This window comes from Balearica regulorum, chromosome 3 (assembly GCF_011004875.1).
Source record: "Balearica regulorum gibbericeps isolate bBalReg1 chromosome 3, bBalReg1.pri, whole genome shotgun sequence".
Lineage (NCBI taxonomy): Eukaryota > Metazoa > Chordata > Aves > Gruiformes > Gruidae > Balearica > Balearica regulorum.
In genome coordinates this window covers 45,442,247-45,460,856 of record NC_046186.1, presented here as the reverse complement: position 1 = coordinate 45,460,856, position 18,610 = coordinate 45,442,247, and the positions used below count along the sequence as shown (strand labels likewise).

The 18,610-nt window shown below is 41.3% G+C and overlaps 1 protein-coding gene across 5 annotated transcripts in view; it reads left to right on the top strand.

Moving 5' to 3' along the window:
* The first annotated feature begins 4,216 nt into the window (after positions 1–4,216).
* FBXL4 (F-box and leucine rich repeat protein 4) overlaps positions 4,217–18,610 on the top strand; it is a 64,013-nt gene continuing 49,619 nt past the window's right edge. For 4 of the 5 annotated variants that reach the window (XR_012834474.1, XR_012834476.1, XR_012834475.1 and 1 more), the window contains exons 1-3: positions 4,217–4,300; positions 10,288–10,459; positions 11,261–11,851. Coding sequence is in view for 2 of the 5 variants with exons in the window: in XM_075747770.1 (XP_075603885.1) it covers positions 11,343–11,851 (509 nt within the window). In the remaining 3 variants the exon portion in view is untranslated. Of the gene's footprint in view, positions 4,301–9,914; positions 9,932–10,287; positions 10,460–11,260; positions 11,852–18,610 lie in introns of those variants that run through there. The other variant, XM_075747772.1, reaches the window with a different exon arrangement.

Sequence of the window (18,610 nt, the reverse complement as noted above, 5' to 3'; positions counted from 1 at the left end):
TACTATCTATCTATCTCAGATTCCTTAATCCTCATTAAAAACCTCACGAAGACTTCAGTCAGCACATCATTTCCAGGCTCTAGGATTATTGCTCATATTTCTGCAGAAAGACTAAAAGGAAAGAGGAAAGATTTTTAACTGTGATATGTCCAGGTAATACTGTATTTGGATTAATTAGGATTTTCTCATTCTTGATGTTTTTTCTTAAAACTTACTTATTTATCATGCAGAGTGTTTCCACAGAAAGGGCAGCGCTTAGCCATGCAAATATTGAAACTGTTATTGTTATATAATTTGATAATGTATACTAGGTACTTCACAAGAGATATAGCAAGACATCGCACTTCACAGGAGACATAGCAAGACATCGCCCTCACCCCAGTGAGTCTATAGTCTAAATTGTGTGATCTACCGAGAACCAGTGCCAAGCAGCAGAGATGCAGATGAAATACTGCAGTAATTTAATTGTGTATAAAATTTAAGCACATACTTGTACTGTGGCACCTTCTTCACTTTATCTTTTAATAAAAATACAGGAAAATAAAGATAAAATGCAGCAAATATGATTAACTATGCAATATGGCGTTTTCATAGACCATAGCAGAGAGAGGATGCTATGCAAAATATTGTTACATGGAAAAAAAACCAACCCACAGGGAATAACAAATTTCCTCTGGAAAAAACAGAGCTCAAGCTGACACAGAAACCAATGACTTGTTAGACCTGGCTCATGGAAACACCTACAAACATGTTTAAATTTACTCAGTGAGAAGTCTCACTGACTTAGTATACTTTCTCTTCCACTTCAAAGCATATAGGTAATTTCACATATCAAAAAGCAGTAATGCTGGTCCTAGAGGCAATGAGATGCTTCCCATGCTGGGTTAATATCCCGGGATGCAGAGGAAGCCAGAGAGAACACCTCACACCAGTGGCGACGGTGCTATGCATACGCACTCAGTGCAGTTTTGCAGTTAACACTTGGCTAAGTTTGTTGTATTAAAAATAACTCACTGATTAAAATCATTTCATTATTTTTAGGGTTCAATTTAACACTTTAGAATACAAAGCTTTGTGAGTGATAACAAAATTCAGATCACTTTCCTGCTGGGACCAGGAACTGGTGACTTACAAGCCAGGTAGTTTTTTGCATGATTTGTTTATTTACAAAATGTTTTCTCAACTAGGATGTTGAGAAATAGCAACACAGGCCTTCCTTTGTCTGGAAACTTTAAAGTGTTACCCTGTGTTCAGGAGGAGCTGTCTCCTAACTCTTTACCCAAGGGTCAGGTAAGCTTCATTGCTTAATCAGCAGATTCTTCATCCTCAACAAAAATCCCTCTGCTACATGGGATGTTTTTAACTACCTTGCCTGGAAAAGTGGATCTGGGCATCTTCTGGGAGTGCAGAACATAAGAGAGCCTTGGAGCTCCAACCACCAGACACAATAGCTGATGTGGTGGGATCTTTACCTCCTCCTACGGAAAGTTTCCCTCAGGACATTTTTACCAGTCATCACAATGGTGCCTTAAAGTACCTGACCATGGATCCAAGACTCAGCCAGATGTCTTGGGAGTCAAAAGGAATTGAAATGTCACTAGCCGTATCATTCCCTTATGTGCCTTCACTATAGATACGGACATAACTTAATCACATTTAACTATGCCCGTTACATGGTCTTTCCCTTCTTTATACCTAATTTTGAAATAACAATACTCCTACTGACTTCAGTAGGATCTCCCCCTAATGATCAAGCCATAGCACTGCTTATCATAAGCAAAAGCTGAAGGAGAAGCAGGATGCTGTTAAGACATGAATTTGGTGATTACAAAGTTTGATTAACACTCAGAAGGTAAGTCTCTCTGTTATTTTACAAATGGAAGTTTTCCTGTACTGTTCTACCAGTGTATTTCCTTTCAACACAGAGAATCATTTCTGGAACATATTCTATGCCTAGTTTTACTGCTGATGTGTATACAGAAATATGTATAAAGTCTTTATGTGGCATAGCTCACTGGAAATTATCTGTCAGCTCCAGATGTGGATAACTGTTGAATAGAAACAGATCATCAATTGATTTTTACAGAAGCTGTGGAATGACACTTTGACAGTAATTTGGAGCACATCTTGAATGCATATAGCTTGTATTTGAGACCACAGCCTAGACAAAAAGGACACTGTCACCCAATGTCCTCTGTCCCCTTCAATAAATACTAGTCTCTCCACAGATTTAAAATCCTACCTGCCGTTGGACAACCTCTGTGAATAACGATGAAGTGGGTTCTGTAATTTGTCTAGCTTGGTAAGGATGTGTTCAAACATAGCACATCCTTTTTGCTGTCTGAAAGCTAAAAGTGGAGAGAGGTGTACCTCCAAACAGCCATATCTTCTGTGTATCTTAGGTACCTGTCAGAGGAGTGAATGGGATAGACTGGATCACCTGGAGGTATCCATGTCTCCCCATAGTTTATAGAATAAGCCTAGCAGACTAGATCAAATGCCTAAGTTTTACAAAACTAAATTAAAGTAAGAGGAATCTGTGAGCTGGCAGATGAGTGGACTGAGAGGAAAAATTTTCATATCAGTCTATCATCTTCTGCACTGGTGCAGAACTCAGTCTCAATGCAGTCTTAAAATAAACACAGGATAGGAATGACTTGGTCAAACATAGATCTCTCAAGTAGTTGCCTGCTTTTTCCTTACAGGCAGAAATACAGACTTCTAGGTTGCTGTTGTTTGGTGATACATTTAATGCTAAAGTAGAAGTCTTAAATGGGTTAGGTAAATTGTGCCTTCTGAGTGTTCCCTTTCTCTTCATTTCATTTGGAAAGGGAGGATAGTATGATATGTGCAAAACCTAAAATGAAAAGAATAACATAAACAAAATAAACCACAAAAAATCAGCTTAATGCCTAACCTATTTTCTGACTCACAAAACTCATAGTCTTATTTCCTTTTTTTTTTTTTTTGTATTTCAAATTTTGAGATGGCAACTGCCTGGGAAAGTGATTATTGAAAGCACCTTTATAAGCACTCCGTAGCTAGTACCTGACTGTATCACAGAAGTGAGGCTAAATGATGCAGAAACACGCTACACCGCTGGTACTGGAACCTGAAGAGCCTACCTTCCTCTTCTGTAGAAGTAGTGCCTTAAAAGTTGGGGCTTAAATTGTCATTTTAAAATGGTGCAGTGGCATCTTATGCGTATAAAAAATGTATGTATGTATGCCCACATGTGCATGCAGGTACATGAATTGCCTATCAACTGGTCACCCTGGCATGTCTGCTTGTGGAAAGCGGCTTTGTGTAGTGGCCTGTCTGCCACTACAGTTAGCAAGAGAGAAGCACTCTAGCCTAAATGTATAGATTTCTATGTTTGGAATTTATTAGAAATGTATAGAATTTATATTAAAGCATTATACCAAAATCACCTTAGATATCAATTATTTCGAATCTTTTCTGAATTTTTAGAATTACTTTTTGACCGCCTAGTCAAAGTCAGCATCGTTATTTTCTACCATAAGTAAATGGTCCCAGGTATCATCTATCATGGAGCAGCACCGGAGGCACAAGGAGACTAGACGGACCCACAGCAACGTTGGTGATCATCGCAGGAGCTGGAATCGGAAGCAGCAGTTGAGAAAGCACAAATGCTTGGGCATGCGTACCAAATTAAAGGATATGGAAGCAGAACATGACACTTCCCTTTGCAATATGCCAGTTAGGGACCCGAGAGGCGCTACAATTCGCTGGAGCGAGTAGTCATTAAAATCAATTAAAATCAGGGCTGCCCTTATGACATACTGGGGAGTCAGAACACCACGTTAAAAGCATGACCCGGTGGGGCTGGGGCCAGACGTATAAGCCGCCCGTTAAGAACTTCGGGAGAAACCAGGCCGGGACTTGCCGATGGCAGGTGGGCTTCCAGAGGGCGGCTCGCCGCGGCTGCAGAGCTACGACACAAGCCAGAGGCAGCTTGAGTCACAAACAATGACAAAACAACAACTTCCCACCCCCTTTCGCTGGATTTTGCAATCCAATTCAATTAAAGAACGGCACACCGGCCCGCCGCCCAGCGCTCTCCTCAGGGCGCAACCGCCAGCCCCCTCAGCACCCCGCGCGCCGCCCGTCACAGCCCGCCCAGCGCTGAAGCGCGGGCACGCGCAGCCCGCGACCCCGCCCCCGCGGCGGCCCGCCGCCGCGCCTCTTCCTCCGGCGCCCCGCCCCCGCCACGGTGCGGGGCTTCCGGCGGCGCCTGGCGCGGCGGCGGCGGCCCGTGCTGCTCCGCCCTCCGGACGGGGTAGGGTGGCGGCTCCGCTCGGGCGGGGGAGGGGGGGCCGCGCTGCATACCGGGGCCCCTCCCCTCGGGACGCGGCCGGGGGGCGGGGGGGTCGCCTCGGCAGGGAGGCAGGTGCCGGGTGCCCCCTCGGCGCCCCCGCCCGGCCTTGCAGACGGTTAGCGCGGCGCCGGGCCCCGGGAGCAGCCCGGTGCCGGTGCCGGTCCTGCGCGGCCCGTGCGGCCGGCCGCAGGTGTGTGCGTGCCCGCCCGCCCGCCAGCCCGTGGCAGGCGGGGGCGGAACCGCGGGGCCGGCGCCCCGGCGGTGTTTGGCGGGGCCGGGGCGGGCTGCTGTCCGCGCGTCGGGGAGGGACACCCGGCGGGCAGCGGCAGCACCCGGCACCCGCTGCTGGGCCGGGGTGTCCCACCGGGGGTGTCCCACCGGTGCCCTTGGGCCTCGGCGAGACCTACCCGTGGGTAGAGCGCGGGTGCCCGAGGGGTGCAACGTCGCAGGGAGGGGATGGAGCGCGACCGGAGGAACGGACGTCGAAACGGACAGAGGCGTCAGAGCTGGGGCAGGGGTTGTGCATCATCTCCTGTGCAGAGCGTCATCTGCTCTGGCAGCATCGGGCTGTCCATAGGCGTTAGCTGCTGCACGGTCTCTGTCGTGCCACGCGAGGTACGCCTCGTTACCCCTTGTGCCCGATCGCAGCACAACACAACAGGGTAGGAGCTTAACTAGAGGTTTTAAAATATTTTATTTTTTTTTTTTTTAGGTACGTACTTTGGGGTGTTTCACTTCATGTGAATTGTTATTTATTATCAGTGCAAGCTGATGCACGGGCAGTGGGAGACAACTACGTGGCCTAATAGCTGCGGTCCACGCTATAGGCAGAATACGACTGCACAGAGAGGTAGTACAACGTTGTGGAGAGAAAAATGAGAAGACAAATGCACTCGCATTTCTTACTGAAAATAGCATTGAATGGGTATATATATATGGGGTTTTTTTGGCATGAGCAGGAGAGTTTCACCGTAGCCGGAAAAGTGGTTGTTCAAAATGAAGTGCTACAATGCTGGTGACTTCAGGCTTTGTGTAGAATGAGTCAGTTTTGAAAGGGGCTACCTGATGACTTACACACATTGAAAACCAATTTTTGTTATATGGGAAGACAACCTCCAGAAGGCAGGGTGCTCACCTGGAGCTTGTGAGAGATGCCTAAGGAACATTCGTCTCCCTTATATTGTGATGCTAAACCACGCAATGAGTTCTGGTCCGAGCAGGAAGGAACAGGCAATCAGTGAAGTAATCTGAAATTCTTGGATTTTGCATGTTTTGATGCTAATGACAGCACCACAAACAAGATTTTAAATAGATGGAATTGTCATAATGTTCCTTTTTTTTTTTTTCCAAACTGTAAATTTATAAGTTGCAAATAGGTAAAATAGCTATGTTTTTAGTGCCAGAACGCATTACAGGAAAAAACACAGCAAGTGGGGCCTGAGTTTAAAGCTGTAAGAGCTTATTAATTTTTAATACTAGCTTCTAGTTTCAACAAGTTGAGTGTAGATGTTGGTATAATCTAGGTAATTAACAGTGAGAGATGCTAACCTGTGGTAAAAAAACTCTGTTTTAGCCTGTAATGTAAGGTTCCAGTATTCCCTCTGTGCATTAACGTGCAAAGATAATTAAGAGATTTCCCATTTACCATCTTTTATCTAAGACGCATATATTAAATTGCATTAATCTTTCTTCAGAGATAATACAATCTATTGGTTTTGTCATTTATACGTTCTTCGCAATTTGTCAATGTTGCTGTTTCTTTTATAGTCAAATGAAAGAAAACTGCATAGTACTCCCAAGTGTGAGATTAGCAAAGCTGGTGTAAAGAGGTAGTATTACCTCTCTGGCTTTAAAAATCAAACCCGGTGTATACATGACTTGTATATACAACACGTGCTTCTCTTGAAGCAGTATGAACTCTTGTCTTACACGTGCATTGCCAGGGATGGTTCAGGGACGAAATATGCCGTCTTTATTTTTTTTCTATGTCTCATATCTGTTACTTGTTGAGTTTTTACACACATCCTTCACTTTGCAACCCCTCCAAACCCCTAGTATTTTTCTGTATATTTCCCACCTTTGCTCAGCATTCTGGTTGGTGAATAACTATGTAAGTGTGTCCTGTTTCTGCTCTCATGGGATGAAATTGTGAATGCTGAGGAGATGAATTTGCAAAAACAACCAAAATGAGTAGGTACAATAATCATTAACAGGATGGGTTGCTTGGAAGCTGGAAAATAGATTTGTGTACATAAACTCCCTCTGAAAAGAGACAAAATAGACCAAAGGGATCTAGTGCTTTTGAATGCTTTAGTTTAATTAGTGCCTGTTCCCATGAAATCTGTAGAGAAAACATAGGACATTTTCCTTTATCAAGGTTTGTTGTGTTTGAAAGAAGGAAATAGCGAATTATCGTAGAAGGCTTTCTGTATGTATAGCATGAAGGGAAGAAGGCTTAATCATATAGAAAAAGGGAATTTGCCCTTATAATTTAAATTGTTGTCAATTACATAGTGATGGAAATAGGAGAGATTGTAAATAGTCTGAGGTATGGTAATGCACTTTGAAAGAAAGCAGCGTTTCGCTCAGAAAAGTTTTATTCCAGGTCTAGTCCAATCTGGTTCTTTGGAGTCCTGTCTCTCTTGAAAAAGCAGAAGTCACATTTCCATGGCACTTTGAGCTGGTCTGACTTGGGGCTCTTGCATTCTTCCTGCCCCCTTGAGCCAGTGCTGACTCCATGTTAACTGGCGACGAGTTGGTTCAGGGAGATGAACAGACCGAAAGTGACACTTGTCTGCAAGAGTGGTTGGTGTCTGGCCGCATGAGCCCCAGGACCCAGCTGGCTCCCCAGCAGCGCTGGCTGTGAAACAGAGAGGGATGGGTCTGGGGTGGGAGATGGGAGCGCAGAGCTCGGGCAGCCCCAAGAGAGGCCGGGGATGGGATCCAGACTGGGAGTGTGAATTGGGCATGTAGGCATAGGGCAGCACCTCACGACGTCACTGTGCGTTCATAGCGTATAGCTTTCCCTTCCTAATCAAACCCTTATGCCCTCTGTGCCCGTCTGTGGTGGCCGCTGAAGGCCTTTGTGGTGTTCAAAAGCACCATTTCAGTGCATTTAATGGTATCTTGGCAGAAAAAGTTATGATATGAAAGAAACCAAATAAAAGAAAAGAAGTAGAAGGCTGCTGCTTGGGAGGAGGATAATATATGTTTGAAAGAAACCTTTATTAAGTTTTAGTTTAGCATAATTATGCCTGTACAAAAGAAAATGAATAATATACATCAGGCCAAAGATGCTGCCAGAGATTGGAAGGTATAGTTTCATAGGCCCAAATGGATCTCTTAAAAATCATCAAGCAGTTTGAGGAAGGGGGGAGTTTTCCACATAAACTTGGCATGTACATGAACTGCTCTGCTCCAGAGCTGTTTATCTCGATGCTTTGCATAGGCCTGAGTCTGCATTTTTTTTTGCAAAGTTAAATCCCTTTAATTGGAAATCAGCTTGACCTGTGGTAGTTCCTGAAAAGATCTCTCTATATCATCTGGCCCTACTGATCTTTATTTAATGTAATTCTTTCACTAGCTTATTATCCTTTAACCTCCTGAGTAATTTTTCATTGGTCTTTTAACTCCACACAATTCTTACTGCTTCTTTTAAAATGCCAAAAGAAGAGTTCCTATTTGTATTGTAGTTCTAATGCTTATTTATCCTTCTTTTATAATAGTTTTGTTTTCTCTGACTTTTACAAACTACTAAATCCTATATTGCTTTTAACTCTTTAGAAGCAATTTACCTCCAGTTGTATTGTTCAGACTAATGCATTTTTATGAAAGCTGTATGCTCTCCCCTGTTTCTTCCTACTTACTTTAGAGCCTGTTGACTGATGTCAGCCAAAATTGACAAAGTGGCGTCAGTGTCGAGGATATAAAATTTTTACAGGTTTTATGGAAATCATCAAGTTGGTAGAGGGGGAATGATCCAAATTCATGTTACTGCTAAAGGAGAATCTGCAGCATGATTTCAAGTTACCTGCCCTGTTAGACCTGACTTAAACTGGCCAGCTAGTTGACGTAGAGCTCTGAACCAGCCGGCGGTTAGGCTGCTCTTTGACAAGCTGATGGGAGCGCAGCCGGGTTTTACAACAGCGCTGCCAGAGCTCCGGGCTCTGGCCAGAGGAAACCTGGAGTTTGGAGTGCAGACATGAAGGTGTGTAGGATGCGTACGTGAGATCAGTGATTCGTACCTGATCTTGAAGTACCCCAACTGAATGATTCTTAAAGTTGAGCTCTGTGAAGTCATAATTCCCGTGGAGCAGGCTTCAAACCACATAAATCAGTAAAATTTTGAGTTAGAAGCTGGTGTATATGCTGGTCTGCACATGTATTCCAGGGCTTGACAGCAGTAAGTTTGGTGAAGATTAATGTCTGTTGGCATGCTTTGTAAATAAATTATTCTTTTTAAGAGGGAAAAATCCAGAAAGAGAATGTATTTGTAATCTTCACTATACACCTTACAGCAGCTCCACACTGAAAAGATAAAATAACAATTTTCAGTTTGGAGTTGTTGGGGTTTTTTTGTTTTGGTTTGGATGAGTTTTTTTAAGGAGGAGAGGTTGGGGGTTGTGCTGGGTTTTTTCCCAGTGCCTCTTCTAAAAGGTGGTTCAACAGGATGTTTGGGGGAAATGTGACATTATTGGGTTTTGGCATTCCAGGAGAGCTTGAAGTGGATCCAGCATATCGTCTGCATTCCCTTCTGCACTGAATGTCAGGAGTAATTCATGTTGTTGACAGCTATGTCAACATGTGAACCGAATGAAGGACAGGAACTAAACAAAAAGCTAATAATAGAAGAGGCAAGAAAGTGAGAAGTGAACACTTCGTTAGTAAACTTTCTCGCTATCATGAGTAAGAGGGTCAAATAGCACAGCCTGTCCTTATCTGTTACCACAAGCGCCTTCTTGTTGGCAACATTCAAGCAAAACAGCCGTTTGTACGTCTATGTGTGTTTTATGAGTGTAGGAAACAAGCAATTTACCCAAGAAACATGTACAGTGGATTTATAGAGAGGCATACAAAAGTCACTCTGATTTGTCTCTGTTTAATTATTTACCCTACTTTATATAGAGTTTTTGGAAGCATAAGCTTAGAGTATGGTCTCACTTGTACCCATTGCCAACATTAAATATGTGGTTTGTCTGCCAGACAACGCGAGGCATCGTGTTAGTCATTGTGTGATGTGTCTTCTGCAATAGAAGCGTCACCTCTGTTGGTTTGGTGATTACCACAGTATGTATCCTGTGGTAAACTAACTGGCAAGTCTGGTACAGGCTGTTGAAGAAACATTTATTCTATTTTGAGACATGCTTAGTCCTCCCTGTTTTGGCCTTTAACAGGTTACGGGCATTACTCCTTATTCTTTCCTAGTAAAGCTGATGAACAAGTTAATCAGAAGGCCAGTTTGTGGTACTGGAGGATGCGAATTCTGGAGTGCTGTGTTATTGCCCGAGTGTGTTGTGTACTGCTAGCAGAAATCGCAGAATACGTTCCATGTTTTGTTGTGTGTTGGCAAATCTAACAGTTTACATCACGCAGGTATGGAGTGGCTGCTAAATATGGGACAAACATATGTAAGAGGATCTTTATTAGTAGGGAATATGATACAGCCCTTCTGTGGCCTGAAGGCAACATTCAGCTCTACATATTTCTTCACCATTGTAAAGAGAAAACTTTAGTAAAGAGACTTACCTTTACTTTGGCTTTTTCTAATTGTTAAACCTGCTTGTCTGTCTGCTTTACTTATGATTTGATGTAGGCTGTGCAAAACACATCGGTATCCTTAATTATTAGTATGTTTTGGGTGGATTTTTTAGGTGGCCTCGCAGTATGTAGATGTAGTACATTTTGTGTAACTGAATTGTTACATAAATGAAAATATTTTCTCTTATCAGAAGTAAAATGCTTTCTATGGGGACTTCTGCTTCTGATGCCAGGACTCTTTTGAAGACTTACTTTGTTGCTTGGCTTCAAGGAAGATGAAGTTGTTAATGAATTCTGAGCGTCCTTCAGGAGGCTAGTGACCCTTCTGTCATTGGTGAATGCTGTCATGGACAACTTCAAAGGGTAAAGACGGTATTTTTGTGAGTCTGTTTCAGGCTAGCACTCTGATACAGGAAGCAGCGGGTTAAGTTTTTGGTTTAGATTAACTGCCCAAAGCTCGCTCTTTTCACTCTTAAAACCATTCACAAATTATGGGGAAAAAATTAGAGGATACAATTTGCTGGCGTATCTGTCCACCTTTCTGTATGAGCTGTTTTAAGGGTACATTTTGCTCTCCAGATTATAATATAATATATACTTGAGCTAGCTTTAAATGAACATATTTGGGTCTGGGAGCAGTCTTACTGCAAAATATAAGCAGTGAAGTAACTTACGTTTTGTTGAGCTGTATACTGCTGCAGCCTGACTGGGTGCTTGAGTATTTTGTTTAAAAGTCAGTTTTATTTTAATTATTTCAAAACTATACTACGGATAATTTTAGCTGTACCTTCAGATACTCTTCTATAGTTGTTTACTGCAAGGGCCAGATTTCATTTCATACTTCATTTCATTTCCATAAGTCAGTGCAAGATTTTTTTCAATAAATCCCTGAAAATAATGTTTAATTTAACCATTAGTCTTCGTTGATCGAGGGCTAGTTTTGGCTAATGTTTCTTCATAGTCTTCTCTTTATTTAACCCCCCCTTGCCCTTCCCAGTAAACAGGAAGCCAGCCTCCAACTAAATAATTGTCTTAAAATAAAATGTAATAGTTTATTAATGTTTTAATAGCGGGACTTTGTTTAAGAGGGTATTTGAAAGAGTACAGTTTGCTTTCTAAGCGTGCTGTATCTGCTCACTATGTTTATTCATTCTGTTTTATCAGCTCTTTTCCAAAATACCACAAGCAGTTAATGCACCTTATAAAGGACTCTTGACCTTTTCGCATCTTCCGAAGTCATACCTAGATGTCACCAGTGTTTCCCATGTTAACAGTTCTGAGCATGTTTTACTATATGTGCCTTCGGCGCCGAGCTAGGACAGCGACGAGAGGAGAAATGAACAGCCGGAGGGCTATTGAATCAAACACCCGAGCCTTACCTATCAACGTTGAAATAGTTCAGTACGCCAAAGAAGTGTTGGATTTCAGCTCTCACTATGGTAGTGAAAACAGCATGTCGTACACTATGTGGAATTTAGCGGGTATTCCAAACGTGTACCCTAGTTCTGGTGACTTTACTCAGACTGCTGTCTTTCGAACTTATGGGACCTGGTGGGATCATTGTCCTAGTGCTCGCCTGCCATTCAAGAGGACGCCACCCACCTTCTGTAGCCAGGACTACGTGGAACTTGCTTTTGAGGAACCAGTTTATCCCACTGCAGTGCACATTCTGGAAACATATCATCCTGGAGCTGTAGTCAGGATTTTGGCATGCTCTGCAAATCCTTACTCTCAAAATCCACCAGCTGAAGTAAGGTAATTTTTTTTTTCTCTCCTTTGCGCTTTCCTGTAAGATGTTAAATGCTACCAATAATGCAGTTTAGAGAATTTTACTTCCTAGTATTTCTCTGTTTTGTATCTGACCCACTAATGTTTTCTTCATTTCTGCATGTTTTTAAAACTGTGGTGGCATGTTTTTATAGCAACTTCAGAGATATGGATTTTTTGGTAGGAATTAATGCAGATCCTAATATCAGGTTTAATTTGTATAATGATAGCTTTTGTGTTGGAATTTCTATGACCAATAATTATTATGTATGTACAGAAATCACTTTTGCACTGGCAGTTCTGAGTTCTTGTCTTTCTACAAAAAGCAAATTATGTATAAGAGGCTGAGGATTCATGGTTGCTGTATCATCCTGTTTCAAGTAGCCATAAACTCCTCTCTGCATGCTTTAGGTTGTATGTATAGTATAATCAAGCACTATAACTATTCATATGGAAATGAGGCCAAAACCAGAACCACAAAACAGTTGGGCAAAAGGTGATGCCATTTGTCTGATCTTTATTTTTGGTCTGGTCAAAGGGTATGAGCCGCGCTTCATTTTTACAATTGCATCTAGACTAAAAGAAGTCGATTCAATCCTATTGGTTTTCCTCATAGTAGGAACTCCTGGTGAAATTCCGTTGGGGGGGAGGCAGGAAGATGGGGACCTGGGGAATGGTAAGATAACAAAGGAAAACACTATGTATGAGGTGTGAAGCTCTTAGTAGGAGGTGAGGAAATAGAAGTGGAAGGAGAAAACACGTAAAAGGACATAGTGGGGGAAAACATTGGGAAGACCTATCAGTAAATGCAATCAAAGTACTACATATACATCAAAAAGCAGTGAAATGATACCAAACCCATAAAGGAAAGAACTGATAGAAGAAAGACTTAACAAAATGTATCATATAGAAAAGAACATGCCAACAAATACTATCTTCCTTTAAAATGCACACTTTGGTGATATAAGCAGTGTTAGCTTGGATGCTGAGTGTTTTTTCCCTAAGCTGTATCTTATAGCTAAAAAGCATGCTTTTAGGTCTAGCTTAGTATACCGTGCTTTCTAACACTAGGCCATTGATGTTTATTCAAACCCCGCAGAAAATCAGGTGTCGTGTTATATATTCAAAATTCCCAATTAATCTATTTTGTGTCATTCTGTCATTTACTGTTGTTTAGTGCAGTTGTTTGTTTTACAGCACTCTAATGAGGATATACTGTATAGCTCTAAAGTAAACATCCAAATTCAAGGAACAGTGATAGGTCAAACTAATAATAATAGACTGCCTAACTTCAGAAGTAGGAGTGCGTTTGGCACAGTAATACAGAACTTATTTATAGGATGCTATGTTGTGAAGGCTGCTTTTAAGACTTTTGAACTTAGAACCTAATGTGAAATGACTTTTGGCCGATTACTCTGTGAACTTTCATTTTACTTTTTCATTTATGATGTAGATTTTACTTCTTCATTTTATGATGTAGCACAGATTTATGTAGAGATTATTTCTGTAACTGTTGATAATATTGCATTAGAGTAACAGTAGGATAGTGTGCTGCAGGGCAATACAAGGATATAATTCTGAGTAATAAGCTAATGCTGTTTTATTAAAATGTCTGTTTAGGTGTTGGTTCTTAAAACAATATACTTTTTTTTTAGTTTTGTGTAAAGACCAAGAAGTGTTGAAGGAAAGCTCAAGAGATGTTAACTGAAGGAGCTTTTTAGTAATGTGCACTAAAAAAAAAAAGAAGATTGTTCAGAGAGCTAAAAGAAGATGGAAGTGAAAATAGTAATATAAAACTTTGGGAAGTGCTTTATGACTCCTCCTGAGGTGTGGTCAGAGTGAGAGCTCAGACTTTCCCTTCATAAAAAAAGGATGAAGTTTCTGTAGGACCATGCTTTTTCATTTGTAGGCAGGAGTATCTTCTGTTCTGCCTACCTAGGTTAACAACAATTTTGGTTAGAAGAAGGTTGTCTCAGGGAGCCTCAGAACCAATTATCTATGCTGCGTCTTCAGTACTTGCCAGTCTTGATGCTAGAAAAGTGTCGGAGGGACTTTTATTCTTTTTTTTTTTTCCTTTTGACTTACGTTTCCTCAGTAGGACTTAACTGTTCAGAGCTGCATATTTGGTTTGTCTCCTTCTTTCTTCTGAAAGAGACAAACATGTCTTATGCATTGTGTCTTGAAGGGAAGATGAAGGAACCCTGTCTCCACATGAGGTATGCAGTATTTTTTCCTCTGTTCATTTGCTCACCATTATGAGGGAAATATGAAGAGTTGGAAGAATGTGGTCTCTTTTCTGCTTCATTTCTTCGTCCCTTGTTTTCACTTCCAAAAGTTCTCTGAGATGTCAACTAAGAATTATTTTTTTTGAAGGTGGAATACTGCTGACAATCTCAGGTGATTCTGTGTTTAACTGATGTTTTGGACTTGAAAAACTGCCACGCTATTTTGTTCTGTTAAAAAAGGCCATGTCCCAGTTACTCAAAGGGCACTTAGAACCTTGTTTTCCTCTTCTGACTATTTTGATACTCAATTTTAAATCACCTTATTACCTAAAAACCTTAAAGTGCTGCTTTGTTTTATCTGCTGACTCTGGATCTGTTACTTTCTGAACACCGGTATAGAAAGGGCAGGTCTTTAGAAAGGTTCCTTTTCACCAGTTCTTACTTTGCTATAAAAAGAAGGCCAAATTAATGGTGGAGTCTAAACTGTTGAGAGGAAATAGTCTGTTGAAACTTGTTTAAATGTTATGCTTAGTGGATTATACTAGTCCAGTTGAGTAATCTTTTTTTTTTTCTCTTTGTTTAGTATTTGAAACATCAGCTCATCCAAGACTTTGCTGTGTGCAAAAGCTTCTAACCTGCAAGAGGCTCTGCAAGGACTTGGTGTACTACAGTCCTTCATAGAATCGTATCCTAGAACCATAGAATGGTTTGGGTTGGAAGGGACCTCAAAGATCATCTAGTTCCAACCCCCCCTGCCATGGTTGCCCAAAGCCCCATCCAACCTGGCCTTGAACACTTCCAGGGATGGGGCATCCACAGCTTCTCTGGGCAACCTGTGCCAGTGCCTCATCACCCTCACAAGAAAGAATTTCTTCCTTATATCTAATCTAAATCTACCCTCCTTCAGCTTAAAGCCATGACCCCTTGTCCTGTCACTACGTGCCCTTGTAAACACTCAGTCCAGCTCTCCTGTAGGCCCTTCAGGTACTAGAAGGCTGCTCTAAGGTCTTCCCGGAGCCTTCTCTTCTCTAGGCTGAACAATCCCAACTCTCTCAGCCTGTCTTCATAGGAGAGGTGCTCCAGTCCAACGATTGTCTTCCTGGCTCTCCTCTGGACTCGCTCCACCAGCACCATGTCTTTCTTGTACTGCAGACTTCCTCAAGAGGACTTTATATATTCTGGTAGCAAAATGGCTATAGCCCATGTGGCTATATGCTGTTGGCCAATGTGTTGCTCTGTTGCTCACTTTATGCTTCAGTTGAAAGAACAACTTTATGTGGGTGTTCAGAAAAAGGTCTTTAGTAATGCTTCTCTTTTGCTGGTGCATTGAGTGCTGCTATCAGTTACAGCTTTGTATGATGCTCTCTCAAATCAGCTTTATTCAGAGTCTTTTTGGAGGTGGGATCAGCTCTTCATGGAATGGGAATAAACATTTAATTTTAGGAACAATTACATTCCATTCTGAAATGATTCTAATGCTTAAAACATGACAGTTAATTTGAAGTTTTCATTATGGTTTAACCAGTTTCCAGCAATTTAGGAATTCTCTGTCCTCTCATATCTTTTGCTGCTTTAAACACAGAAGACGTTACATCACTCTCCTCATAAACCAATTTTTAAAAATCATAAATGTCAGAGACACCATGGTCTTTACACATGGAGACCTTTTGTGTTTTTCATTAGTGCCACTCACACCTTGACTGGTGAGAAGCGTTTGGTAATTCCTTGAACTATACTAACATATGTTAGTATCTATGTACAAATTTGTTACATGAATTATCTGAGTGCAGAAAATCCAAGCAAAAATTAATAATCTGAGGTTAAGGGAATATTGTAGCATATAGTCTCAGTTGTTATGTGGTGAAGAAATCCCTCTTTTTTGTGTTGTGTTGCACTATGATTATTATTTTTGTACACTCTGCATACTTAGGGTTTGGTGACAATGATGAGTCCCTTTTCCTCCAGTGGAAGAGGCAGAGCTCCACACAGCCATGATGAGGACACGGTGCCTGAACCCAAACAAGAGAATTTTCTTTGTTTCTCATAGTGTATTAGATTGATGGATAAGATGAAGCTAGCTTCTGAGATGAGGAAGATGTTTTCTTTCTTGTTTCTTTTTCTTTCCCGTTTACCCAGAAGGCTTACTCTTTGCCGTTCCCTAATGGCTTCTTTGGTGTCAGCCCTTTTGAAACATTTTGATACTCCTAATAGTTAACTGCTGTCAACCAGGAAGAGTTTGTGTGTGTTTAAGTGGGAGCTTTCAAGTCAGAAATAATTTTTTCAGAAGTTCTTCAACTTTTTCTTTTTACAAAAATAACTTTGCTTTTTAAATTTGGAATATAAAAGAAAAAAAAAATTGGTCCCTGCTCTTCTTCTGTCGTGGTCTTTTTTTAACTTAATTTGACAGTTTCTCTTATCTCATGTACGTTATAGTGACACCACATATTCATGTGTTTTTATAAAAGTTCAAAACCAGAGATTCCTAACTAGTCTAGGATGTATGGCAGTGCTTGGGGTGATGTATCATAGCATATGTCCTTACTGCTCTGCGATGATTGCTTTTTTAGTAGATTGGAGATTGTTTTGTGATTATTTTTTCTTGTTTTCCACAGATAAAGTGTAACACTGATGAGGTGGTTTCTCACAGATGAGATACCATGATCATTTGACTGTCTGGGAGCAGTTCCATTCTGCCTTGTGTGTTCCCACCATTTGCTTCTCTTTAATTTAATTTCTTTCATGTCGTTTAGAATTTTGCTAGATGCTCTTTTAAGCAGAATTCTGAGTTCGATTTGTAGATGCTTGGCTCAGTATTTCCTAGCTTAGCTGTGTTTGCTGCATGCGGGGTTCCTTTCTCTTTCTGAAGGTCTGGAAGCCTATAGAGGCAGAAACTGCTGCAACCAGAGGAGCAGGCTAAGGAAGATGGACAAAGTAAAAGGCTCCATCTTCTTCCATTAGGATGTTTATTGTATTTAGGCAATAGGCTCTCTCTCTGGAAGTCTAATCCGGGTGGGAATGTTGTAGATTTGTTTGCTGGCAGCCAGGATTGAGATGAAAATGTTTGATGAAAAGAAAATCCCCCCTTATGATAAAGGGAGTGAAACTAGGAAGGCAGTATATTCAATAAGAAATATCATGTCTTGCTTGTAGAAAGCAGCATTCAGATGGTTCTCTACCTTTTGTTCCCTGTGAATCTCAGATGGAGGCACCCAAAACACTGCTGATACCATCAACACATTAGAGTGTGATAAGGGACCTTCAGGGCTGTATCTCACCTATGTGTAACACACAACTTAAGTTCTAGCTGTTTGCATCCTTACTTATAACTTGTTTTGACATCTTCGGGAAAACAGCTTTTCCTTGTCCAGATGACTGTCATAGAAGAATGAATTCTGGGCTCATGGGACACAGTCATTTTTGAGAAACCCATAAAAAGCTCATGTGGCCAGGGCAGTTATTTGAAATATCTTTTGCTATTTTAAATGCCTTGGGCATTCTTGGAGTCCTGCCTCTGCTCTCTCTGGTATTTCAGAATTGAACTCTCAAAGTAGAAGTGAAAATCTGCTGCATATTCCCCTCCTCCCCCGTCCAGGTAATTAGGCTGCTGTGAACTCTGCTTATCACCTTGATCTGAATGGTTCTAAAATTGTTCTCATGATCAGTCTTCCCCGCCATTTGTATTTACGAACTCATGGCTGTGGCCAGGGATGCACTTTCCAGGTTATGTTGAACTTTGTATGCTGAAGCATCCCTGGCATCTTAGCAGGCAGGAGACGTTTTCTTGTAGGTAGCCTACAGATTATTTGCAGAGCACTTGCTTGGAGAAGGGCAGATGGGATGTATTATAATCACATATCATGGTTATAATTGTTGCAGAACTTGCAATTTCAGCAACTCCTCTGAGTTTCTTTATGTTCTCCTTGTTGGTTTATCTGAAACTTTTCCTTCTTTTGTCTTTTAACACAGCTATAAGTTTCTTGGGACAGGAATTTGGTTTTGTGCTTGAATAGCACGTGGTGCTTTATTCACTTTCTACAGCAATCTCAATTTTACAATGCAAGAAATCTCAGCAGATCACAGGCAAAGTTTAATCTTGTCTTGTTGGAAAGCAAGCTGATTACTTTCCTTAGGAGCCACTTTGCCAGAGGATCTTTCTTATTATACATTTTCTTCAGAAGTAACTAGGTCTACTCAGGCATCATCTTAGCCATTAAAAAGCTTTCCAACAGCATTAGGTTAACAAAAAAATTAAACACGCATTAAACATGTGCTCTTATTTGACACAAACCTCGCAAGAATGTTTCTCAGCCTAAAAATCTCTAGACTGTATTTTCCTTCATGGTGAGGGAAGGAGAATGGGAGTTGATTTTTTTTTTTACCATATACATATATGGAGTCTTTAGCATCAGAAATTTGAGCAGAATGAGTTCCTGGCTATCTTCATGAGATAGAGAGAAATCTAGTGGGAAAACTGAGTCCCTTAAAGCTGAATGGAAAAACTTAAAGGTCCTCATTTTCTTCT